The sequence below is a fragment of the Phoca vitulina genome, unplaced genomic scaffold (assembly GCF_004348235.1).
Source record: "Phoca vitulina isolate PV1807 unplaced genomic scaffold, GSC_HSeal_1.0 scaffold33, whole genome shotgun sequence".
Taxonomy (NCBI): domain Eukaryota; kingdom Metazoa; phylum Chordata; class Mammalia; order Carnivora; family Phocidae; genus Phoca; species Phoca vitulina.
Genome location: NW_022589736.1, coordinates 18,130,906 through 18,157,259, shown reverse-complemented (window position 1 = coordinate 18,157,259; position 26,354 = coordinate 18,130,906). Strand labels below are relative to the sequence as shown.

The 26,354-nt window shown below is 36.0% G+C and overlaps 1 protein-coding gene and 1 non-coding gene across 2 annotated transcripts in view; both read left to right on the top strand.

Annotated features, from left to right (window-relative positions):
• Positions 1–26,354, top strand: part of CUBN (cubilin) — a 264,380-nt gene that overhangs the window by 46,155 nt on the left and 191,871 nt on the right. Inside the window, exons 18-22 of the mRNA XM_032425570.1 lie at positions 5,142–5,286; positions 5,515–5,693; positions 9,095–9,260; positions 9,608–9,824; positions 12,402–12,532. Of these exons, the coding sequence (XP_032281461.1) occupies positions 5,142–5,286; positions 5,515–5,693; positions 9,095–9,260; positions 9,608–9,824; positions 12,402–12,532 (838 nt within the window). The remainder of the gene's footprint in view (positions 1–5,141; positions 5,287–5,514; positions 5,694–9,094; positions 9,261–9,607; positions 9,825–12,401; positions 12,533–26,354) is intronic.
• Positions 21,160–21,294, top strand: LOC116645715. The gene has a single exon (XR_004302014.1). It is a non-coding gene; the product is annotated as a U4 spliceosomal RNA (small nuclear RNA).

The following is a 26,354-nucleotide window of genomic DNA, read 5'->3' as shown; positions in this document are numbered from 1 at the left end:
GTCTGATGAATGCAAAAATCAGAAGCCATTTGGGTGTTCCACAGGCTAATGATTGTGGGTCACAGGCTATCTACTGCATCTCTGGGCCTGAAACAATCAGCGTCAGCTGGATTAATAAGGCAATCAATGAGAAATCTGGGCCTGGCCCACAGAACACTGGAATTCTGAACTGGCCCTAGTCATTTCTTTGCAAATGTGATCCAGTATAGAGAATGAATTTGATGTCCTGCCTGTATAAGTGACTCTGGTATGGCTTCACCTGACCTGTTAAGAAAAACTCCTTGTTAATATAAACCAGGCTTCAATACAAATCATCTTTCTGTAGGTTATACTGTAATAACAAACAGTCAATAGCGGTACAACAAATCAAAAACAGTAACAAACAAAAAAATGTCTGTGGCTTACAATAGTATACATTTATCCTTTGCTCATGTAAACATTGGTTTGGGGTCACTGGCAGTTATGCTGATCTGCTCAGCCTGTCCCATCTGTCCCTGGGACTCAGGCTCTTGATCTTGTAAGAAAAGAAAGTAAAAGATGGTTGAATCCTGCAGTGGCTCCCAAAGCTTCTCCCTGGAGATGGCATATCACTTCCGCTCACGTTATGTTGGGTAAAGCAAACCCTATGGCCAAGCCCAGTCAATGGGAAGAATAATCATTAATTTTTCATGGGGAAGCATTGTAAGTCACATGGCAATGAGCAGAGATGTTAGATCCCATTACAAGGAGGGATTTAAATAATTAGGAAAAATAATACAGTCTATCCTAGTGCACAAGCACAAAAGAAAAAGGGGTTGTTATTGTTGTGGGGGAGGTGAAAATTCACAAGTCCTACAATATATATTGAATGCAGGATGGGCTGCAACAATATTTGAGATCACTTTAGAGCATTTGATGAACTTTATTTGTCTCTTTCAAAGGATTTGTGGTTAAGGTATTGTCATGTCCAGGATCCAGAGAGAATACAGGCTTTCAGATTTAATAAGGTTTCGTTTCCACAGAGACAGAGAAATGCAGCCAAAATCAATTGTACCTTCTAGGTTTAGGGCCCTTGAGCCCTATAAGTTCCTCTTAAAACATTCGGACTGCAGCTGCCTTTCTCCTTGCTAAAATCCTTGAATTTCATTAGCGAGGCCTTGGGGAATGGCCCACTTTAGCTTGCTCTGATGCTATTTGGCTGTTTTTCTTCCTTCTTGTCATCTTCTAATGGGCAAAACACAAAAGAGAGACTACAGTCTTAGCAGAGGAGTTTGGAGCCCTGGAGGATCAGAGAGCAGGGTGATAACTTACTCTGTGTTTCCTGCTTCCTGGTTTCCAAGACCTAGTATGTTTGTGTTGCTAACAAAAATTGAACCATCATGCCATGCCTTAAAATTAATGAATCAACGAGCATTTGTCAAATACCTATTTGCAAAGTTCTATGTTAGATGCTAAAGGCATGACAGACATTTTCTTCTCCTTCAAAGATTTGCTGTTTGGTTAGAGAGATATTTAGCATAACTTTAAGACAAATGTGAAATTCGTGTTACAGCTCTTAGAAAGAAACTGGTTTGGCATAAGTCAGTGGAAAGGCATGTGATTTTTAAGGTCTGTGTAAGATTCAATCATATGGCTGTACCCTAATTTATTTAATCACTCTCCTATTATTAGACACTTGGAATATTTTCAGTTCTTGTAATTATAGATCCACGCTGATGTGAATCCTTGTGTGTCTTTGCCTGTATCTCAAATGATTTCCTTATGATAGAGTGTTAGGAGTGAAGTTACTGGGTCCAAAACTGAACATTTTGAAGACTCCCGATGCATACTGTCAAATTATTTCCCAGAAATTTATATGTGCTTCCACCAGTTGTGAATGGGAGCAACTGTGTTACCATATCCCTGCCAGCTTTAAGTATCAGAACTTTTAAAATCTTCCCTTTATTGCCCATTTCCCTTGGCCTGGGTGGATAATCCTTAAGGCTCAATTTAAAGGTTATTTCCACTGCCAAATATTCCATAATCCCCTGTTTGAGTTCAGGGTTTTGAGGTGAAGTCAGTTTCCTTTAAGGCCTTTTTATATCACCCTTTCTCTCTTCTGAAATGAAATTCATAAGATGATATAACCTCAATACACATATAATATTAAAAAAATAAAGTTGGAAATATAAGATTTAGGAGAAATAAAGTAAAAAATGTACATATTTATTTATTGCATCATGTTATAAGCCCAGGCAAGCTAGACTTGAAGACAAAATGGAGCCTTACGCTATTTTCTCTTTGAGTCACCGTGAATGCCGCATACAGACCCGGGCTGATGTGGCTGTGTATGTTGGTGGCAAATTTTCTGAAATGGTTACCAGCTCTTGTCAGATTTCCAGGGAAAGAAAAACACACAAAACTTCCTTTGATTTGTACTCTACTTATAATCTTGGAATATTCAGTATTTATTAAAATTGGGCAAAACTATTTTGGGTTTGGTCTATAAAACAGAGCTAGATTTTACACTTAGTAATAGAACTGTCCCTTATATGAGTGTCACATGGGATGTAGGAGAATTTTTGTGTGTGACACAAAATTATCTCTCACATTTCAGGGTGTTTAGTGTCTTTGGTCCCCAGTCACTAAATGCCAATAGTGCCTAGCCACTACTCTGTTAGTTGATTAAAACAAAAACAAAAAATGTCTTCAGAGACTTCCAAAATGTCTAGTTGTGAGGTGCCTGGGTGGCTCAGTCAGTCAGGTGTCTGCCTTCAGCTCAGGTCATGCATGATCTCTGGGTCCTGGGATCCAGCCCCGCATTGCGCTCCCTGCTCAGCTGCTCCCCCAGCTTGTGTGCTCTCTCTCTCTCAAATAAATAAATAAAATATTTTTAAAAAGTGTGTAATTGTGATACCTATGGAGAACCATTGTATTAAGTAATGATATAGCACCCCATACTTTCCCAAACATGGCACTCATGCTTTTGGAAAAATATGCTTGCTTGTTGTAGGGTCCTTGTAAGCAGTGACTGACCCACCCAGGCCCTGGCACTTACTGATGCCTTGATAATGTTAGTTGAGAAAATGAATTAATATTTGGGTAGCTAGATCTTCCAAAATAATTCTGTATAACAGGAGTAGTATCTATATCCTTGGAATCATTCCCAATTTTGTGAGAAACCTCTAGCGTTTCACCTTTCAAAATGTCAAGAATTGCAATAGCTTTTCTTTAGTTCACATTTTTTATGACTAGGCATTTTGCTGAGGAATTCACACTATTGTTTCATCTATTTGCTTCAACAACCCCATGAGCCAGGGTTAGATTTAGTAACTTGCTCAGAAGTGCAGGGGCTCTGGCCAGGTCTGTGTGACTGCATGGACTGTGCTCATGGCCCTTATAAGACATTGACTATTGATTTAAAACAGGTGGTCTTTATTGTATGAAGGCAATTTTCTTCCGCTCTTAACTTTCTAAGAGTTTTGCTTTTCATAAAAAGGAACACTGGTCATTTTTTTTGACATCTATGGAAATACGTGGTTTATCTTATTGGATCCATTGAGGCGTGTAATTTATAATTTGTAATTTCAAATAACCTTGCATTATTCAAGTTCTCATATTTGATTGGTTTATAAGCCTAATGATGAAGTAAATTTGTTTTTCTAGAACTGTGTTTAAGATTTTTATATCTATATAAATAGGTGAGATCAATCCATAGTTTCATCTGTATTATCCATATTGGAATTTAATAAAATAGTTCTGAGAAAAAGTAGTTGGAGATTCCTCCATGTTTCAGGGTACCTTAGAACAAATTATCTATGGCAATTATTTGTTCCTTAAAAGTTTGAAATAATTGGGGCACCTGGGTGGCTGAGTCGGTTAGGTGTCAGACTCTTGATTTCAGCTCAGGTCATGATCTCAGGCTCATGAGATTGAGCCCTGCATCAGGCTCCATGCTCAGCAGGAAGTCTGCTTGAGACTCTCCCTCTCCCTCTGCCCCTCTTCCTACTTGTGCATGTCTCTCTCTCTCTAAGTAAAATCTTAAAAGAAAGTTTGAAATAATTGATGAGGTAGAACATTTTCTGGGAGTTTTGGGAGGGGAAGTAATTATTTGATAATGTTTTCAATTTTATCCATGGTTTATTGTCTATTCAGATTTTATTTTCCTTCTCCTTGAGATAATTTTAGTAATTTATATTTTTTCTGGAAATAACCATTTCAAACATTCAGCTATATTAGCATAGAGTTGTACAAAGAATTATCATTCATATGAAATGAATGTATCAGTATCTGTGTATTTGTAGCATTTTTCTCATTTTTGGTTTGTATATCTGTGTTTATTCTTGTTTTAGTTTTCTTTTTATTTTCTTTTATCTTTATTGACAAAGATGTGTCTTAAATATCCCTATCCCCCACCCTACTCCCAAAAAACAATTCTTGAATGTATTCTTAAATTTAATATTATTTTGTATTTTATTATTAGGTTTTACTTTTAGTTTTACTTTATTATCCCTCATTGTAATACCTTTTTCCAATTTTTTAAGTTGACTTTTTAAATTCTCTTTCTGTTATCTACTTTTCTGTTTCTTTCTTTCAATAATAAAGCAGTTTATTTATTTATTTATTTTTGAAGATTTTATTTACTTGACAGAGAGAGAGACAGCGAGAGAGGGAACACAAGCAGGGGGAGTGGGAGAGGGAGAAGCAGGCTTCCCGCAGAGCAGGGAACCTGATGCGGGGCTCGATCTCAGGACCCTGGGATCATGACCTGAGCCAAAGGCAGACGCTTAACGACTGAACCACCCAGGTGCCCCAATAATAAAGCAGTTTAGTCTAGGACTTCCTTTGATTACAGATTTGGCTGAAACTTGCATATTTTGATATGTTATCATATTTTGCTGTTTTCTAAATAATCCAAAATTATAAATTTATCTCCCCTTTCACATTGTAGAAATTAGTAGGAGAATGTTTTAAATATTCTTATGCTTTTGGATTTTATTTGGCTTAAGATTTTGTTATCAATATTTAGTGTTATTTTATTGTGCTGAAAAATTTCCCGTATGTAACCCAAATTAGACGATAATTTATTCTGAATCTGCCGTTTTCTCATCTCCAAATAATCCACCATAGCCAAGGTAATTTTGTTGATTAGGATTACAGATCTACTTTGTTTTTCTATTTAGGTTCGAGATGATCAAACCTTACTTGGAAAAGTCTGTGGCAATGAAACCATCTCTCACATTAAATCCATTACTAATAGTATCTGGATCAGGCTTAAAATAGATGCTTCTGTTGTAAGAGCTAGTTTCAGAGCTGTTTATCAAGTCGGTAAGAAAATTTATGCCTTAATTTTTAGGTGTTTAATTTGTCTGATTGTAACATTTTAATTTCTTGAAATAATTTAGTCATTTTATGTCCTTTAGTAGCAAGGAAAAAAATTCTAAAAGTAATATCACATTCCTGTATATTCCTATGCAGAACTACTCTTTGCAATAAAAGTGAAGGCAAGAATCATTTATCTCTGAACAAACACTACTATCATTTTCATATTTACAGCTTGTGGAGGAGAATTAACTGGAGAAGGGGTCATTCGCTCACCTTTTTATCCTAATGTGTATCCAGGAGAAAGGATCTGCAGGTGGACCATCCACCAGCCCCAAAGCCAAGTAGTTATTCTCAACTTCACTGCCTTTGAAATTGAAAGTTCTACCCACTGTGATACAGATTATATTGAGGTAAGAGTAAAACATCTTTGAATACTTGTACTTGGTTGAATATTATTAAAAATATTATGTACATTATCTTCAGATCAGCTACATGCAACTAGTTTGTAAAGAACAATATCTCTATAGATTCAAAAATTCTCAACAAAATACTAGCTAACTGAATTCAGCAGCATATAAATAGGAATATACACCATGACCAAGTGGGATTTATCCCCAGGAATGCAAGGGTGGTATACATTCAAAAATCAGCTAAATGTCTATGCTGCCCAGAGCAATCTATACTTTCAATGCCATCCTGATCAAAATACCAATGGCATTTTTCGAAGTGCTGGAACAAAAAATCCTAAAATTTGTATGGAACCAGAAAAGATCCTGAATTGCCAAGGAAATGTTGAAAAAGAAAAACAAAACTGGGGCCATCATGTTGCCTGATTTCAAGCTCTATTACAAAGCTGTCATCATCAAGACAGCATGGTACTGGCACAAAAACATACACATAGACCAATGGAACAGAATAGAGAGCCCAGATATGGACCCTCAACTCTATGGTAACTAATCTTCGACAAAGCAGGAAAAAATATCCAATGGAAAAAAGACAGTGTCTTCAATAAATGTTGCTGGGAAAATTGGAGAGCTATATACAGAAGAATGAAACTCAACCATTCTCTTACACCATACACAAAGATAAACTCTAAATGGATGAAAGACCTCAATGTGAGACAGGAATCCATCAAAATCCTAGAGGAGAACATAGGCAGTAACCTCTTTGACATCAGCCACAACAACTTCTTTCAAGACATGTCTCCAAAGGCAAGGGAAACAAAAGCGAAAATGAACTTTTGGGACTTCATCAAAATAAAAAGCTTGGCACAACAAAGGAAACAGTCAATAAAACAAAGAGGCAACCCATGGAATGGGAGAAGATATTTGCAAATGACACTACAGAAAAAGGGCCGGTATCCAAGATCTATAAAGAACTTCTCAAACTCAACACCCAAAAAACAAATAATCAAGTCAAAAAATGGGCAGAAGACATGAACAGACACTTCTCCAAAGAAGACATACAAATAGCTAACAGACACGTGAAAAAATGATCATCCTCATTAGCCATCAGGGAAATTCAAATCAAAACCACATTGAGATACCACCTTACACCAGTTAGAATGGCAAAAATTGACAAGGCAAGAAACAACAAATGTTGGAGAGGTTGTGGAGAAAGGGGAACCCTCTTACACTGTTGGTGGGAATGCAGGTTGGTACAACCACTTTGGAAAACAGTGTGGAGGTTCCTCAAAAAGTTAAAAATAGAGCTACCCTATGACCCAGCAATTGCACAACTGGGCATTTACCCCAACGATACAGATGTAGTGAAAAGAAGGGCCACATGCACCCCAATGTTCATAGCAGCAATATCCACAATAGTCAAACTGTGGAAAGAGCTGAGATGCCCTTCAACAGACGAATGGATAAAGAAGATGTGGTCCAAAAAAAAAAAAAAAAGAAGATGTGGTCCATATATACAATGGAATATTACTCAGCCATCAGAAAGGATGAATACCCAACTTTTGCATCAACATGGATGGGACTGGAGGAGAATATGCTAAGTGAAATAAGTCAAGCAGAGAAAGTCAATTATCATATTGTTTCACTTATTTGTGGAACATAAGGAATAGCATGGAGGACATTAGGAGAAGGAAGGAAAAAATGAAAGGGAGGGGGGAATCAGAGGGGGAGACGGACCATGAGAGACTATGGACTCTGGGAAACAAACTGAGGGTTTTAGAGGGGAGGGGGGTGGGGGTATGGGTTAGCCTGGTGATGGATATTAAGGAGGGCACTATTGCATGGAGCACTGGGTGTTGTCCGCAAACTATGAATCATGGAACACTACATAGAAAACTAATGATGTACTGTATAGTAACTAACATAAAATAAAAATTAATAAATAAAAATTAAAAAAAGGAAAAAAAGATTTTCAAAATCTCTACACATGATTTCACCAATTGTATTTATAACATATAATTTCTTATTTTTTCTGAAATCATTTTGCCAAAAATTGAATTTGGTGGGTATAAATATAATTTTCCCCATTAAAACATTGGATGAAAAAAAATAGTAAAATAAAATAAAGGAAAAAAATCTCCCACATGATTACCTCAATAGACGTAGAAAAAGCATTTTGCCAAAATCCAACGTCTTTTCATGATAAAAACACTCAACAAACTAGGAATAGAAGGGAAAATTGTGCAAAATTGTGAAAGTAGGCCCTTTCCTTACACCACACACAGAAATTAATTAAAAATGGATCATAGACCTAAGAGTGGGAGCTGAAACAGTGAAACTTTTAGAAGGAAACATAGGAGCATTTGTGACCTAGGTTAGGCAAAGCCTTCCTAGATATGACACAAGGAGCAAAACAACAAAAGAAAAAATAGAAAATTGGACTTCATCAAAATTAAAAACAATCTAATTTTTAAAGTGGGCAAAGAATCTAAATACATATTTCCTCAAAGGATATACACAAATAGCCAATAAGCACATGAAAAGATGATGAATATCACTAATCTTCAGAGAATACAAATCAAACCATAATGAGATACTGCTTCACAAGCACTGGGATGGCTATAATTCAGAAGTCACAACATAGCAAGTGTTGGCAAGGACATAGAAAAATTGGAAACTTCTTACACTTATACACTGCTAGTGAGCATATAAAATGGTACAGCCACTTCAGAACACAGTTGCAAATTCCACAAGAAGTTAAACATTTGATCCAACGATTACCATTTGTCATTTGACCCAGCAATTCCATTCCTATGTGTATGTCCAAAGGAAATGAAAATATGTGTCCACACAAAAATTTGTACATAAATGACTACAATCATTATTCTTGGTAGCCAAAAAGTAGAAACAATATAAATATCCATCAACTGATGAATGGATTATTAAAAAGTGGTATATCCATACAGTGGAATATTATATGGCATTAAAAAGGAATGAAGAAACGACACATGTTACATGGATGAATTTTGAAAACAGGTTAAATGAAAGCAGCTAGTCCCACAAGACCATATAGTGTGTGATTTTATTTATTTGAATGTCCAGCGTGGATAATCTGAGCCTGGGGTTTGAGGGAAATGGGGAATAACTGCTAATAGGTATGGAGTTTCTTTAGGGGTGACTAAAATTTATTTTTATGACATTAATAAAATCTTTAAGAAATAATTATTCTTAAGAACAGTTGCACTGGGTATTATATAAGACAGATGAATCACAGACCTGTACCCCTGAAACAAACAATACATTATATGTTAATTAATTGAATTTAAATTAAACAAAAGCAGTTTTCCAAAATAATATCTAACAAAATAAACTTGAATATACTTAAAAAAAATTTTTTTTTTACTTAGATTGGTAGCAGTTCCATTTTGGGTTCTCCTGAAAATAAGAAATATTGTGGCACAGACATACCTTCATTTATAACATCTGTGTACAATTTTCTTTATGTCATATTTGTGAAAAGTTCTTCTACTGAAAATCGTGGTTTCATGGCTAAATTCAGTTCTGCAGACTTGGGTAAGATACTGACATTTTCTCCTGCTTTGCATTTGGGCCGAAAAAGTAAACAGCAGAAATAAATTATTATAGAAAATTCATCTATACTGTAGATGTGTAGTTATCGACATTATAAAAATTTTAAAGTACATTCAAAGGCAAAGAAAAAATATATTTCCTAATCAGTATATATCAATAGTTAACTGATTTCTATTAATAAGAGGAAAACTAGGTTTTCTTAAGTGGCATATGAGGAACATGTTTCTTTTTCAGCTTCTAAGAGGTTATGATCAGATTATTTTATTTTGAATTCCAGGTAGCTTGTTGGTTAGTTATTCTAAGAATGATTATTATTTTTATTTCAACAGCATGTGGAAAAATTCTGACAGAGTCAACAGGAATCATTCAAAGTCCTGGCCATCCAAATATCTACCCTCATGGCATCAATTGTACCTGGCATATATTAGTCCAACCTGGCCACCTGATTCATCTGATATTCAGGGTATTTCATCTGGAGTTTCATTACAATTGCACAAGTGACTATTTGGAAGTTTATGACACTGGTTCTGAGACATCTCTTGGGAGGTAAAAATATATATATGTATTTTAACTAAAAAATACTTCCTGCTTTCTTGCTTTCCTACTGCAGTGAAGGATGTTAAAATCTATCATGTTGTGTTATAAAAACCAGTTGAGATCAACCCACTCCTCAATGACCATTTCTACATCAGTAGAAATTGGTCTTCAGTAATTAAGTTTTGACATATGTGTATACCCATGAAAGCATTACCAAAATCAAGATAATGTACATGTCTATTACTCCTATAATTCCTCACTTCTGTCCCTCATCCCCATCCCCAGGAAACCACCAACCTTTTCTATCACTGTAAATTAATTTGTATATTCTAGAATTGTATAAAAATGGGATTATATTGTATGTACTCTTTTTTTGTCTGGCTTTTCTTAGCATAATTTTTTGTTGGTGTTGTTGAGCTTCTTGGATCTGAGGGTTTATAGTTTCATCAAATTGAAAATTTTTTGGTCGTTATTTCTTGGAATAATTTATCTGTCTCTTCTCCCCTTTGGGGACTCTGATTACAAGTATCTTAGGCCATTTGATATTGTCCCACAGCTCACTGAAGAACTCTGCTCATTTGATTTTGAGTTTTTTGTTCTCTGTGTGTTTCATTTTGGAAAGTTTCTATTGCTGTGTATTTGAGTGCACTAATCTTTTTTTCTGCAATGTCTATTCTGCTATAAATCCTACCAAGTGTATTTTTCATCTTAGATATTATAGTTTTCATTTCTGGAAGTTCAATTTGAATCATCTTTTATATCTTCCATGTCTCTACTTTGCACATTAATTTTTTCCTTTAGCTTCTTAAATCTCTGGGATACAGTTATGACTGTTTTAATGTTTTTATCTGCTAATTCAGTCATCTGTGTCATTTCTTGGTGTGTTCTGATTGATCAGTTTTTCTTCTCATTATGGGTTCTACTTTCCTCCTTTTCATGCCTGGTAATATTTGATAGGATGCCAGACATTTTCAATTTTGTGTTTTTGTGCAGTGGACATTACTGCATTTCTGTATGTGTTTTTGAGCTTTGTGGGTTTTTTTAAATTTAATTTCCGGTTAGTAAAGATACAGTGTAATATTAGTTTCAGTTGTACAGTATAGTGATTCAACCCTTCCATATAACACCCGGTGCTCATCACAAGTGCACTTCTTAATTCCCATCACCTGTTTAATACATCCACCTGCTCCCCCTCCCTTCTGGTAATCATCAGTTTGTTTGTTATAATTAAGAATCTGTTTCTTGGTTTGTCTCTCTCCCTCTCTCTCTCTCTTCTCCTTTGCTCATTTGTTTCTTAAATTCCACATATGTTGAACTTTGTTTTAGAAATGCATTAAAGTTCTTGGAAACAGCTTGATCATTTCTGGTTTTGCTTTCAAACTCACTTATTTATTGTCTCTTAAGAATCATTGTCCTTCATTGCTTGATATCCAGTATCTTGAGATCCACTGATTTATATCTTTTTGTCCAGACCAGATTTTCAGTTGTTTCAGGTGAAAGGTTATATCCAGCCCCTGTTATTACATCTTTGTTGGAAATGGAAATCTCTTGATTTCTTTTTTATTTCTTCTTAATTTCATTTTCTTTTTTTATCCATTTTAAACATTTTCCCTTTATTCATTATTTTCTTAACTTTATTTCATCTCCTAGTATTATTCTCCCTCTTTATTTTTTCTCTTACTCCTAATCTTTTATTTTTAAAACTTTCTTCTTCTGAGTAAAATTAGTTCTATTTAGCAAAAATTTAACATGGCTTGGTAACCAAACTTTTACTTCTGCATAGGCCAGCTGTTTAAAGATAATAGAGTCCATCTCTATAAGGCTCCCTATTCTAGGCACTGTTCTCAGCCTCTTATACACAGTATAGGAACTCATAAAATTCTCAAAACAACTCTATGAAGTCAGTGCTATCATGATACCCATTTTAGAGATGGGAAAACTGAGGCATCAAGGTTGAGTGATCTGCTTAAAGTCATAATGCCTCCAGAGTGCCTGGGTGGCTCAGTCGGTTAAACATCTGCCTTCAGCTCAGGTCATGATCCCAGGGTCCTGGGATCGAGCCCCACATTGGGCTCTCTGCTCAGTGGGGAGCCTGCTTCTCCCTCTCCCTCTGCTGCTCCCCCTGCTTGTGCTCTCTCTGTGTCAAATAAGTAAATAAATAAAATATTTTAAAAATATAAAGTCATAATGCCTCCAAGTGATGGAGTTGACTCTAGAGTTTGTGCTCTATGAGTTTATGGTATATGCTTTCCCTTTATTGTGTAAGTTTACACGCTTTTATTAATAAGTTCATTAATATGCTATACAGTGACTTAGTATAGCTTGCAATTTCTTGTTTGATTAAACTTCTTATGCATGAAAAGCCACACAGCTAGGTACACACATATAACCATTTCAGGGAAGTAACCATGAATAGGATGATCTTCAGCAACTTTGTAAATGTTTTGTGCTTGAAATATATTTGTTTTTAAAGGTTAATAGGGGGTATTATTTTTTATTTTTATCTTTACATGTCCTAATTTTTGGTACATCATTTCAAGTATACTAAAAGTTTTTATATCTGTGTTCTTTCTTGGTTTCAAACAGATACTGTGGAAAATCAATCCCGCCCTCTCTTACCAGTAGTACCAACTCATTAATGCTTATATTTGTGGCTGACTCTGACATTGCTTATGAAGGCTTTTTAATAAACTATGAAGCAATTGATGCATCATCAGGTAACAGAACAACATTGTATACTTGGTTTCACTCACTCCATTACAAAATAGTACTATGGGAATACTTCATCCCTAAACCCGTGGCACATAATGAAAGCTAATTTAGAAAAGAGTATAGTGACTTCAGTGCCTTCCTTATTAAAAATAATAATTAGACTACAGTATGGTATCAATGTTAAATTTTCTAATTAACATAATTGTAAGTGTTCTGTAAGAGAATGTTTTTATTCTTAGGAATGATACATTGATATTTTTAGGGGTAAAGACATGCCATGTCTCTAAAATATTCTCACTTGGTTCAGATAATAAGTGAATGAGTAAGTTAGAAAAAGAGACAGAGATAAAGCAATGAGGGCAAAATACAAATAAGTAGTAAATCTAGGTAAAAAGAATTTGGGAGCTAGTTCTTACAACTTTTCAAATTTAAAATTCTATCAAAATAAAAAGTTACTTATGAGACTGAATACTAATTTTAAGAAATTAGAGAAAGATTCCCTAGATGCTTATCTTTTAAAGCCCCCACTCCATAAATAAATAAATAAATAATTTATATAATATTATAATTAATTTATTAAAAACTTCCACTCAGAATCCCTTTCCAGTTTCTCATTTATTTCTTCTCTGAGTACCCGGCCACTATACTTTATTTTATGCAAAACTGCTGTTTTCTGGCAGTTTAAGTTCTGTGTTTGGGTAGTATGGCTTTAGATTTCTCCAGAATCCTGAGTGTGAGTGATTCATGCACTTTTCTCTCCTGAGGGCCCCATTCCAGGAGACAGTTTATTATCCAGCTCAAGCACATGGGAAATTGAATCCCCAGCAATTACAATAGTTTATGTTAAACAGCTGAAGTATTCACTGGACTTTGTCCAGGTGTTTAACATCCAATGACCAAAATTGGCTTTTTAAGAAATTACAGTGTGCACACAATTTTCCATACTTCTGTAGTTTTATCTGCCTCATATATTTGGCCCAAACCACACTGAATATTAGGTTAGGATTTGAAGCGAGTCACTTGAACTCTTTGGGCCACAGTTTTCTCATTTGTAAAATTAAGGAATTGGATTTGATAATCTTTGAGATGTCTTCTGGCTCTAATCAACTATGAACACAAGTTTAATTTGCTACATGAATAAACTGGCTGTGTCTTAGATAACATACATGCTGGTGGGGCCTGCTGAAAATATTATGGAAATCTTTGTAACAATGTGCAAAGTAAGACATAGCTCTGTAATGACTAAAGCAGCCCCACTAATACCACACTAGCTTATAAGGCAATAGCAAGTGCAGTAAGAACCAAGAGCAACCCAAATAATCTGGCAGAAAGGATATTAAAGTTAAATTTTAATTTTAAAAGAAGGTTTTCAGAAAGATAAAGTACAGGTAAAATAAAAGAAAGATGAGGAAAGGAAAGAAGCAAACTGGAGAGAAAAAGAAGCTGATAAAGAAAGGCAACACAGGACACCTGGGGGGCTCAGGCGGTTAAGCATCTGCCTTCGGCTCAGGTCATGATCTCAGGGTCCTGGGATCGAGCCCCACATCAGGCTCCCTGCTCAGTGGGGAGTCTGCTTCTCCCTCTGTCCCTTCTCCTGCTCGTTCGTGTGCTCTCTCTCTCTCTCTCTCCCCTCAAATAAATAAATAAATAAAAAGAAAGATAACACAAGAAAAGATATTTGACAAAAAGAGAAGGGAACCCTGAGATGGCAAACTCCGACTCTTCGATCTGCCTGATCTGCCTCCCTGGGTGGTAATCATTACTTTGGCTTCTGTCTGGTCCAGACAGGGCTGAAATCACAGACAAGGGAGTGTTCACTTTCTGTCTTTGGCCAAGCCTGGCTGACTACTGTGCTCCTGCCCTTTGCTGGGTGAACTCATCAGTCTGACTAATAGATATTCTAACCAGCAATCAGATGACGGACCCAGGAAGCCATATGGCACACTCAAATTACCGTTTTGGAGCCTGTCTCAGTTTCCCATTGGGCAGGACGTGAGTGAATTGGCTGTCATGAATTGTTGAGGGTGGCTTTGCAGGACTGTTCAGGGAGGGACTGATGTGGGGGTTGTGCAGGCAACTGCCAGCCAGTGGGCTAACCCTCCAGGCAGTCTGAGTCCTAGGGGGCTGCCTACCTGGAAATAGAAGGTGTGAGATGCTTTGTTTTCAGATGTCACCTTATTTTTTGTATTTTCCACAGAAAACAGTCTCAGGAAAAAGCCCCAGTGGAAGCTTAATCATTGGCCCTCATCCTATTTTATTCCTCTAGCAGAAGTTATTTTCAGAGCAATAATGACAATATTCGGTTGGTGATTTCTAGTTCACAGCAGGTGTGAGTTTCTCTGCTGAAGTCTTTCCTGTCTTTATCTGATAAAGGTTAAATTTCCTGACTTGAATCCAGTTACTTCTCCATCTGTATTTCATGCCGTAGGGTTATGATGTCAGCTCCTAAGTATGTGTTTGGAAGGAAAGAGATCAGTTTCTGGTCGTTACTTGACTCCCTCCTTCATCTCTTTCTCCCTGCGTCCAGATGTGCCTAGGGAAATAGAAACAAAAAACTAACCAGTAAAATGTTTCTGGGTAGAAATTCTGAAGAATTTTTTAGTAACATTATGAAACTAGGTTTTACATGTTTGCTTATTTACAGTACAAAATATTTGAATTTCAAAAGAATATAGTTGATTAGCTAACTAACTTTACTATTTTAAATTGTAATTTTATATTCTATTAGCATCTCCTGCATATGTATTAAAATAATCTTACCAAGAGGAGACTTTAAAGGCATAAGAAAGAATAGAGAAATAAAGAAATAATGCCTTTCTATTTTACTATTAGACGAAAACCCATATAACGCTTAGTCCAATGTTTTTCAAACATTGCAACATTCATGCCTCATTAGTAAGGTCAACCTAGCAACTTACTAGGTTGCTATCTGCATTTGTTCAAAGTATGGAACAGAAAAAAGAATAGAATAGAAAGTATCAGTTTATCATACAAAGTTTGATGTCACCTCATGAAACCTGTTTGCAATATTCATGTGTGTGCATGATTGATGTAAATGTATTTTTGTGGTGTGTCAGAAAGTTCAAAACACAAATCCAGTTTAATTACTTTTTTAATGAGGAAAAGTGAAGACCACCATTGAATTTTCCTCTCAAGAATGCACAGCTAGTCGGTTTAGAAGCTAAACCAAAACAATCCAGTCCCAACATCTAATCTATTTGTTTCATCCTGTCCAGGTGAGCTCTTAGAAATGCTCCAGATTAAATGTACTTGGTGTAGCTGGTAACATTCAACTCTGAGAGTATAGAAGGACTGTAGGGAACTTTCCCCTATTTTCTGCAAAAAAGGGGAGGGCGCTTTATAGTTGTCTGGGGAAATGGTAAGGAAGTGTCAGACTCACATCAATATAGGGTTAAAAGTGGGTGGCAGTGGGCTTTCCCAACCTCCCCATTCCCAGTTCAGAGTTCCCACCTACCCCATAGAGGTGTGGGGGTTGTGCAGACCCCATAGTCTGTATTTCATCAGTTACCCTGGAATGATCCCAGAAGAGGCATCTAAGAGTGAGAAGTTAAGTGATTACCAAAAGGGCAAAAGAGGGTTTCTTTAGAAGAAATGAATAGGGAATACTGTTTCTATTTTCAAACTTCAGTCCGGGAGAGCAGTGTTCTCAAACTCTAGTGTTTATAAGAAACTTGGGGTGGGATTTTCTTGTTACAAATTCAGGTATCAGGTCCCCACCCAGAAATTCAGATTCAAATATGTCTAGGGTGGGTTTTCACCAATTCAAATGGTTCTAATAAAACTTCGCAGTTCCTCAGAGATTCTGGAAGTTAAGTCTTAGCACATAAATTGCTATAGAATTACAAGTGAGGTGTAATGGGGAATTAGACTTTAACTGGTCATGCTGGAAAGTACTTTCCATGCTACCGAAAGGCTGATGGCTAAGTCACAAGTTTTGGTTTGTAGGCCAGCCCTGACACTACCTTGGAGAAGTACCAAGCTCCTTCATTCTTTTCATCCACTTTGAACTCTATATTTTCTGCTATGAGATATTCAGATATTTTCCTTCTGGGAAAGGTTTTTGGTTAGTCTACTGATCTTTTAAAGATTCACTTTCTCATTGGTCAGTATGTTTTCCTATTTTTGTATATATGGGTATCCTACCACTTCACAGCTCAGTAGATTTATCCTATTTAATTTATTACATTTCTTCATCCTTAGAATGAAGGTGCTGAATGCAACATTTGTGATATTCCTAGTCTTCTGCTCACCTTCATTTCTGAATTGACATTCCCTGCATGGAAGAACCAGGGATTGTTAAAAAGCACAGGATTTGGAAAAGCGAGGACTTGAGTTTGAATTTTATCTTTGTCATGTCTGAACTAAGTGATGCTCAGAACTTAACCTCCAGGAGTCTGAGATCCCTCATCTATACCTCTCTAAAAAGTGGACATTGTGACACGTGGCTGTTTCACATAGTTGGGGAAGATTAAATGAGACATTCTATGTGAAAATTACATAATAGCTGTAACCCACCATGACTATTCCAGGTTTAAAATGGAATTACTGAGGTCCAAGTACAATTTCACAATAGCTGCGTTGGTAAGTTAGCTTATATTCATATTCAATTAGTCACCTGTGAGGGGAAAGAAAAAGCCATGGCTGTGACTGCCTAGCAGCGAATTGTGGCAAAATGTTAGATTTTGGTTAAGGAAGGTTCTTTTTTCCTAAAAGAGAAACTGAAGCTGAAATTTTATCTTCTCTGAAGTCTTCCCTTTGAAGAATGTTAACCAAATATGCCAGCTGAAGCAGGTGATGGTTCCTGGGTTGACTATTCAGTACATTTTCAGGAAGTCTGAGATCATATGGATTTATACAGACATGGAAGTTTCATAAATGAAATCAGAAAGCACCACCTATGGATTGATCCCTAATGTAATTGGATAATCACATAGGTTATCACAAATGGCAAAGCAGGGAGGTGGTGGAGCAGTTACCCATGATCTACCCGTGATCTCACAAGGTGACACAGTCTTCTGTGGATCAGTTCATCCTCTTCCTGTCTCCCAGATCATATGGGACTGATGTCATCACTGCTTTGTGGATTAAGGATTATCTATGTTTTAGATTTTCCTTTTTGATAACGAACTCTATGCTACGTTATTAAAACTTATTTGAAATGCTTAGTGGAGGGAGAGATGTTTTTAGAAAAATAGAGCTTTGTGATTTTGTAAGGGTTCACAGAGGACATTTGTGTATTTTCTCTTTCCTTTCTTTACTTTTTTTGGTTGTTGTTGGGGTTGGTCAGAAAGAGAGAGATGTGAGGCGTGCTAATAGTTGTTTTTGATCTTCAGAGAGGTGCTTTTCCTTTGCTAGTTCAGCTGAATATAATGGATGGAAGAAATGTATTTTTCTCCTTCTCTTTGTAAATGTTAGACCATCATAAAAAGCAAACTGCCATTGGATCTGAGTTTTCCTTTAGCAAGATAAGATACAAAGAAAAGGCATTTTTAGGGGCACCTGAGTGGCTCAGTCACTGAAGCATCTGACTCTTGATTTCAGCTCAGGTCATGATCTCAGGGTCATGAGATTGAGCCCCCCATTGGGCTCCATGCTGAATGTGGAGGCTGCTTGCAATTCTCTCTCCCTCTCTCTCATCCCTTTCCCCCTCAAGCCCCCCACCCTGCATGCAAGATCACATGCATGCGCAGCACTCTCTCTCTCTAAAAAAAAAAAAAAAGAAAGAAAGAAAAGGCATTTTTATGTTACATTTTGTATATGTTTATGTATATGTATATGTATAACAACACATGAATTTCCTTTTGTGGAATTATATCCAATTTTAATTATTTGTGCTTTATTGCAAAGCAGAAGAGAAAACTAAAGCCTAGCATTAATATGTCTCAGTATTAATATTATTCTCAAAAGAGCCATTTATACTGTGAAGGGAAGAGAACATAAACTTTCTACAGACTTCAGTGTTAGATAAGAGGAGTTACTAACCTCTCCAGAAATAGATGCAGTAAGTTCAGAAAACCACTGTTTTTCTCTCCACAAAATCAGACATGTGAATCTCATAAAACTACAAATTTTAATATTAAATATTCTATTTAATATTTATAGCAGATGTACCTTCAAAATATTTTTTATTTCTCTATTTTAGTTTTATTTATTATTTATTAGATAGCTGAATTATTTATTGGCTTTACTTTAGAGAACTCAACCTGTCTTTGCATGGAACCTTCAAACTTTTAATATAACAGAGATTTTTATTTCATAATTTCATAAAGTAAAATTCACCTGTAGTTTCAACAAATATGTGTATGCATGTAATCACTTCTCCATTCAAGATATAGAACAATTTTATCATCCCAGAAAGTATCCTAGTGTCCTTTTGATCGATCCTTCTACATCCTCCATCTCAACAACTGCAGAGCCGGTTCTTATCACTATGAATTAGTTTTTTTCTGTTCAGAAAACAAATATGAGTGGGAGCACGCAGTATATACCCTTTTATATCTGGCTTCTTTCATTTATCATAATGCTTCTGAAATTTGTTCATATTGTTCTACTTATAAGTAGTTCTTTTTGTTTAATTGCTGAATTGCCTTCCATTGTATGGCTATATCATAATTTGGTTATCCATTCACCTATTTTTGGATAGTTGGATTGTTTCCAGTTCTTAGCTATTATGAAAAACAGCTGCTGTGAACATTGATGTATAGTTTTTTGTGGACTTGGGTCATCAGTTCTCTTTGATAAATACCTAAAAGTAGAATTTCTGGGTCATGGGGCGCCTGGGTGGCTCAGTTGGTTGAGCGACTGCCTTCGGCTCGGGTCATGATCCTGGAGTCCCGGGTTCGAGTCCTGCATCGGGCTCCCTGCTCGGCGGGAGTCTGCTTCTCCCTCTGACCCTCCCCCTCTCATGCTCTCTCTCTCTCTCTCTCTCAAATAAATAAATAAAATCTTTTAAAAAAAAAAACAGCAACAGAATTTCTGGGTCATATGGTAATTCTATGTTTCATTTTATGAAAAACTGCCAGGCTTTTTTTCCAAAGTGATTATACCATTTTATATTCTCCCCTGCATTGAAGGAGAATTACCCTCTCTCCACATCTTTGTCAACACTTGGTATTGCCAATCTTTCATGTTTAGCTTCTAGTAGCTGTGTAGTAGTGCCTCATTGTTGTTTTAATTCGCATGTCTGTGATGACTAATAGTGCTGAGGACCTTTTCACATGCTTATTGACCATTTATACATCTTCTTGCTGAGGACCTTTTCACATGCGTATTGACCATTTATACATCTTCCTTTATGAGGTGCCCATTAAATCATTTGGTTCATTTTTATTTGTGTAATTTGTCTTATTATTGTCTTAAGTTATATATTCTGGAAACAAGTATGTCCCTTGTCAGATAAATGCATTGCAAATATTTTCTCTTTGTGTGAAGCTAGCCTTTTTTTTTTTTTTTTCCTTCCCTTAACGGTATTGTTTGAAGGGCAGAAGTATAATATGTCCTTTTTTCCTTTTCTGATTGGTGTTTTTTGTATATTGTCTAAGAAATCTGTGCCTGCTAAAGTTGTGAGGATTTTTTCCTGTGCATTCTTCTACGAGTTTTATAGTTCGAAGTTTCACATTTATGCTTATGATCCATTTGAGCTAATTTTTCTATATCAGATGTGAATTATGTGTCCAAGTTAACAAATGGTATTTAATTGTTCAAACACTATTTGTTGTGAAGGTTCTCCTTTTTTCACTGAATTGCCTTTACATTCTTGTTGCAAATCGATTGCCCATGCATGTTTGGGTCCGCTTCTGGAATCTCTGTTCTATCCCATAGGACACTATAGTACAATATTATGTAATTGTATAGTGTATCTTAATATCAGGAAATATAAGTCCTCCAGATTTTTCAAAGTTGTTTTGGTTATCCTAGATCCTTTACATTTCTATGTATCTTTTAGAATCAGCTTTTCAATTTTTACTTAAAAAACCACACCAAACCAAATCCAAACAAAACTTATTGGGAATTTGATGGAGAATATATTGAATTTATAGATCAATGCGGTGTCAAAGGGCATCTTAAATTGAGTCTGCCAATCCATAAACATATTTTACTTCTCCATTTATTCAAATATTTTAAAATTTCTTTCAGCAATGTTTTAAAGTTTTCACTATAGAGTTTTTACACATTTCCATTAAACTTATTAAGTGCTTTATGTTTTTATACTATTATAAATGATATTTATATTTCATTTTTCAGTTGTTTGGCTCATATTTGCAAGTTAAATTGGTTTTTGTATATTTACCTTGTATCCTGTAACTTTGTTAAACTCAGTTATTCTAGTAACTTTTTAGTAGATTACTTAGTATATTCAACATAGATGAGCATATCTGTCAATAAGAACAGCTATATTTTTTCCTTTCCAGTCTCTCTCTCTCTCTCTGCCTTATTACAATGGTGAGCGACTTCTGTATTATGTTGAATAGAAAAGATGAAATTGAACATATTGGCCTTGTTCTTAATCTTAACAGGAAATCATTTAATCCTTTATTACTTAAGTGTCATGTTAGCTTTGGGTTTTTCATAGATGCCCTTCTTTTGCTACTGTATTCTTTTCAGCTTACAGAGCTTTGCGCAGTGGCAGTATCGTAGCCAATGAAGTTTATCCGAGGCGCGATTATTGCTAATTGAAAACTCTTTTCAGCTTACAGCATATTTTTAATACTCCATTTTATTGCTTTCATTGACTTTTTAAATAAAGATTTTATTTATTTATTTATTTATTTAGAGCATGAACAGGGGGAGGGGCAGAGGGAGAGGAGAGAGAATCTCAAGCAAACTCCTCTCTGAGCATGGAGCCTGACATGGATCTCCATCTCTTGACCCTGAGATCATGACCTGAGCTAAAATCAAGAGTCTGATGCTTAACCGACCAAGCCACCCAGGTGCCCCTCTCATTGACTTTTTAATTGTACCTCTTTTTTGTGTATTTGCTCAAGGGATAACAAAATGCTTTCTTAGCTTATCAGTAAGTCTGCTTAGAGTTAATATGCCACTACTTTACACTTCACACCTTATATTTTATAGCTGACACTATATTTCATACACTTCTCACTTCACAAATGTAATAACCTCACAACAGTATATAATTCTGTCTGCCTCTTCTTTATGCTACTTTAATTGTATCTTTTAATTCTACTTTATTATAAACTCCACCTTACTATTATTTTTGCTTTAAATGATTAGTTGTCTTTTAAAGAAATAATGAGAAGAAAAGCAATCTTTATATTTATCCAATTGTTTACCATTTCTGGTTTTCTTCAAATGCATGTTTCTGTTTGGTGTAATTTGTCTTTGGCATGACAGACATTGCTAGTTTTTCATGTAGTATAGGTCTTCTAGTGATGAACCTCTCAGCTTCTGTTTGTCTAAAAATGTCCTTCTTGCACTCTCATTTTGAAAAACTTTTTCTGGTGGTACCTGGATGGCACAGTTGGTTAAACTTCTGACTCTTGGTTTTGGCTCAGGTCATGATCTCAGGGTCATGGGATGGAGCCCCTAGTTGGGCTCCATGCTCAGCGTTGGGTCTGCTTGAGATTCTTTTTTCTTCTCCTGCTGCCACTCCCACTCATGCTCTCTCTCTCTCAAATAAATAAATCTTAAAAAAAAAGAGAAACTTTTTCTGGATAATTGAACTTTTTTTTTTTCTGTCAACACCTTAAAAATGTATTCCGTTTTCTTCTTGCCTCCATTATTTCTAATTAGAATCAGCTCCTATTCATATCATGGTTTTCCTGTATATAATGTGTCATTTTTCCTCTAGCTCCTTTATTTTTCTTGTATTTGTTTTTCAATAGTTTAAGGTACCCAAGTGTGATTTTCTTTTATTTATCTTGCCTAGGATTAACTAAACTCCTTGAAGCTAATTTGATTTTTTAAGCCAAATTTGGGAGAATTTTAGCCACTATATTTTTCTTTTTTACCTATTTTCATTATCTTCTCCTTCTGGATCTTCAATTATATGTGTGCTAGACTACTTGGTATTTTTTTCCTAGGTTTTGAGAATCTGTTCATTTTTCTGCACATTTTTCCTCTTTTTTCTTCAGATTAAATCATTTCTATTGATACACCTTCAAGTTCAATGATCCTTTTTCTTCTACCTCAAAGTTTCTATTAAGCCCATCCATGAATTTTTAAATCTCAGTTAGTATACTTTTTTTTTATTTCAGTAGAGATAACATGCAGTATTATATTAGTTTCAGGTCAGTTGGTATACTTTTAAGTTATAGAATTTCCATATGATTCTTTTAATAGTTTCCTTTGTATTGCTAAAATTCTTTATTTATTTACCATTGAGGCTATATTTTTCTTTAAGTCTTTGAGCATATTTCTAGTAGTTGCATTAAAGTTTTTGTCTGCTAGTCTAATATCTGGGCCATCTTTAAGTCACAAGGTCACATTTTTTTCTTGACTATGATTTATATTTCTCTGTTTATTTGTATTAGTAGCAGTTTTTGAGTTTTATACTGGATATGGTGAATGATATGTGTAGGGATTCTGCTTTTTCTTCCCTTTCTCTGAAGCTTTATGGCAGATCAATATTTAGCTGATTACCTTGTACATGTATAGATTTGTATTTTTTATTTGTTAAGGCATATTTGTGAACATCCCCAGGTGTTTCCTAAGCCCTTCTAAGTAGGTAGGTCTCAACCTCCAAGTTTCATTGCTCCTGCAGGTATTTTCAAGACTTATACTTTAGTAGGGAAACTCTAGAAAAGCCTTACTCTTGGTCATGGTCTTCATTTCTAAGGTGTGGCCTTTCTGGTTCTCAAGTGGGTTCTTGGCATGTAAATGAGGGGATTCTGATGAGGGGGAGAACTCCATAGTCTCCCAGCATTTCCTGGCCTCTGGCTTCCAGCCTAGTAGCAGCTGCTCTCTGGCATGCCTTTTGAACTCACCTCATGTATGCCCAGCCCAGGCTCAGGCAAGAATACATAGGGGACTTTACATAGATGGCTGGTCCTCCTCTCTGTATAGTTACTCCTTACTGGAGCATTTTCCTGTAGTTCCAACTCCTTTGACATCCCTAAATTCAGATCCCTGTTTCCTCAGCTCAACAGAGCTGTCATTTACTACTTGGACTTCAGCAAACGGCTGCAATCAGAAAATTATGCATAAAGAGCCAAGGAAATAGAGTCCCACCTCATGAATTTTCTGTCTGTCAAGGATCACAATCTTGAACTGCCCATTGCCCAGTGCCTCATATATTTTGTCCAGTTTCATAGTTGTTATTGAGAGGGGCTAGTTTAGTGCTAATTATTTGTCATGGCTGGAAGCAGAGATTTCTATAGTTTAGATTGAATAAACATGATAAAATATTAAAGAATCTCAACTTCCTCAGGAGAGAGAGCAGGAACATGAGGTAAGAAAAGTGGAGGGGTTAATAGGATGGGGATAGAGAGAGTGGGAAGAAATTAGATACTTGTCCGACCCTCTCAGTTTTCAATACATTATGTAATAAATTGTTAACAAATATTTATTAGAGGTAATCTGGGCCAGATAATGTAGTGACAGTTAACAATTATTAATAAGGTCCTGTTTATATTTCCAGACATAGTGGAGGAAATGTACTCCCATAAAAACAATCACAATACCATATTTTGGGGGCTCAAATTGCTATTCGAATAAAGTTTTATTGAGCGCAACAAAATTAACTCTGCTTGATCTGAAGAAGTTGCACAGAGGAAGTGATTTTTTTTTCTTTTAATACTTTATTTATTTATTTGACAGAGAGAGACACAGTGAGATAGGGAACACAAGCAGGGGGGAGTGGGAGAGGGAGAAGCAGGCTTCCCGCTGAGCAGAGAGCCCGATGTGGGGCTTGATCCCAGGACCCTGGGATCATGACCTGAGTTGAAAGCAGCTGAAGGCAGATACTTAACGACTGAGCCACCCAGGCGCCCTGATGTTTGACTTTGACCTTAAATGATGTATGAGTTTATTTAATGGTGTGTTGGGGTAGAAGGGGAAGTTGTTAGAGAAAGCATTTCAAAGTGAACAGCGTGAGGACCATTTGAATACATAAGGGACTATGTTTACCTTTGTGCCAGAAAAGAAGCTTAATGAGTAAATCAAAATCTCAGTAGGGATTAAAAAACAACCACCAATTGTTCCACAATAGTCACTTGCATATGGACAAGGTACAGCGAAATAAGTCATCATTATTTCTCAAATATTTGTTGAACTGGTTCCTTTACATGAGATCCCGCTTATACAAACCATTCTCCGGCAGACTAATTGCAAGTTGCGTTAGAAATATTCAATACAATTGTATTTCCCTTCTGGGAGTAGAGTGGATAAGCAAGGAAATGACATAAACAGATTTGCTCTAGATATTTGATTGACTGACTAAATCTATCTGAATGTGGGGGTGGTCAATGAGTCTTCCAGTTCTGTCAGCTTAGGGAGACGGGGTCATAACCTTCATTTAACGTCCATTTGATCCATGAATTTTTATCTTAGTAATACTCATTACTGATATGAAATACTTAATAGACCACTTCTACAACCCCCTTCTGTCTGCCCCTCTCTCCCCCCACCCTGCCTTCTTCCTGCCCTTTCCTATCCTTCCTTCCTTCCTTCCTTCCTTCCTTCCTTCCTTCCTTCATCCTTGAAGAAATATTTCTTGGCAGACTGTAGAAAAGTATATAATATTCATATTTGAAGTTAAATGATTTTTTTTCAATAAAGTAAAGCCTTGCTGGCTTGTTGTTTAAAATAGAGTAAGCCAAATATTTGATGAATGCCTGTTACTCTGAGGGTTATACATAGGTAGTAGAACTTGTAATATTTTCTATGCATCTCTGTACTCTAAATATCAGTGGCTCTTCTCTTCTGAGTATGATTATACAGCAGCAAGTGGGAAATTACACATCAAAAAACATCCTCATTTTTTTTTTCACCCATAATAAAGTATAATAGTTTATTCTCCCTCAAAACTTTTTAGTAGGAGGCCTGTGTCTACTCCTGGACCCTAGATTTATGTTATTACTAGATATAATTGAAGGTACATTAAAAATACATTGAAACTGGATTTTCTTTGGAAAATATCTCAGATTTGAAGGGCATAGGAGATTGAGTGGGTTGGTTAGTAAATATAGAGCTTAATGGACTGAGTAGGTAAAGTTAAAATTCTGAAAGTAGAACAGTTAAAATTGAATTACAACATGAAATTGTCCAAGTACTATTTTTTTTGAAGATTTATTTATTTAAGAGAGAGAGAGAGAGAATCTTCAGCAAGCTAGATGCGGGACTCGATCCCATGGCCCTGAGATCATGACCTGAACCGAAATCAAGAGTTGGATGTTTAACCGCCTGAGCCACCAAGGCACCCCTCCAAGTACTATCTTAATGTTTTATGTGAATGATCTAATTTATTCCTCATCATTTATGCTCTACTTTTTCTACACTTTTCTGAACTATTTTAAAACATAATGATGATTACTACCATTTATTGAGCACATACCATGTGCCAAGCCATTTAATTGCATTATCTCTAACACTTATATGTATAGTCAAAGATAGTTACCATCCCCATTTGGGAGATGAGGCTCAGAGAGGTGAAGTAATTTACCCAAGGTTGCATAGCTTGTCAATGTGTGAGCTAGGCATTGATTCAAGATCAGTCTGATTCCTGACACCTTCTATTCTTCACGTGGCTGAGTTACCTGCTTTGTCATTTCTCATAAATGCATGCTTTGATGAAAAACATTTTAAAGGAAGGTTATAAAAAGGAGAACAGAACTGAATTATTTCTAGCAC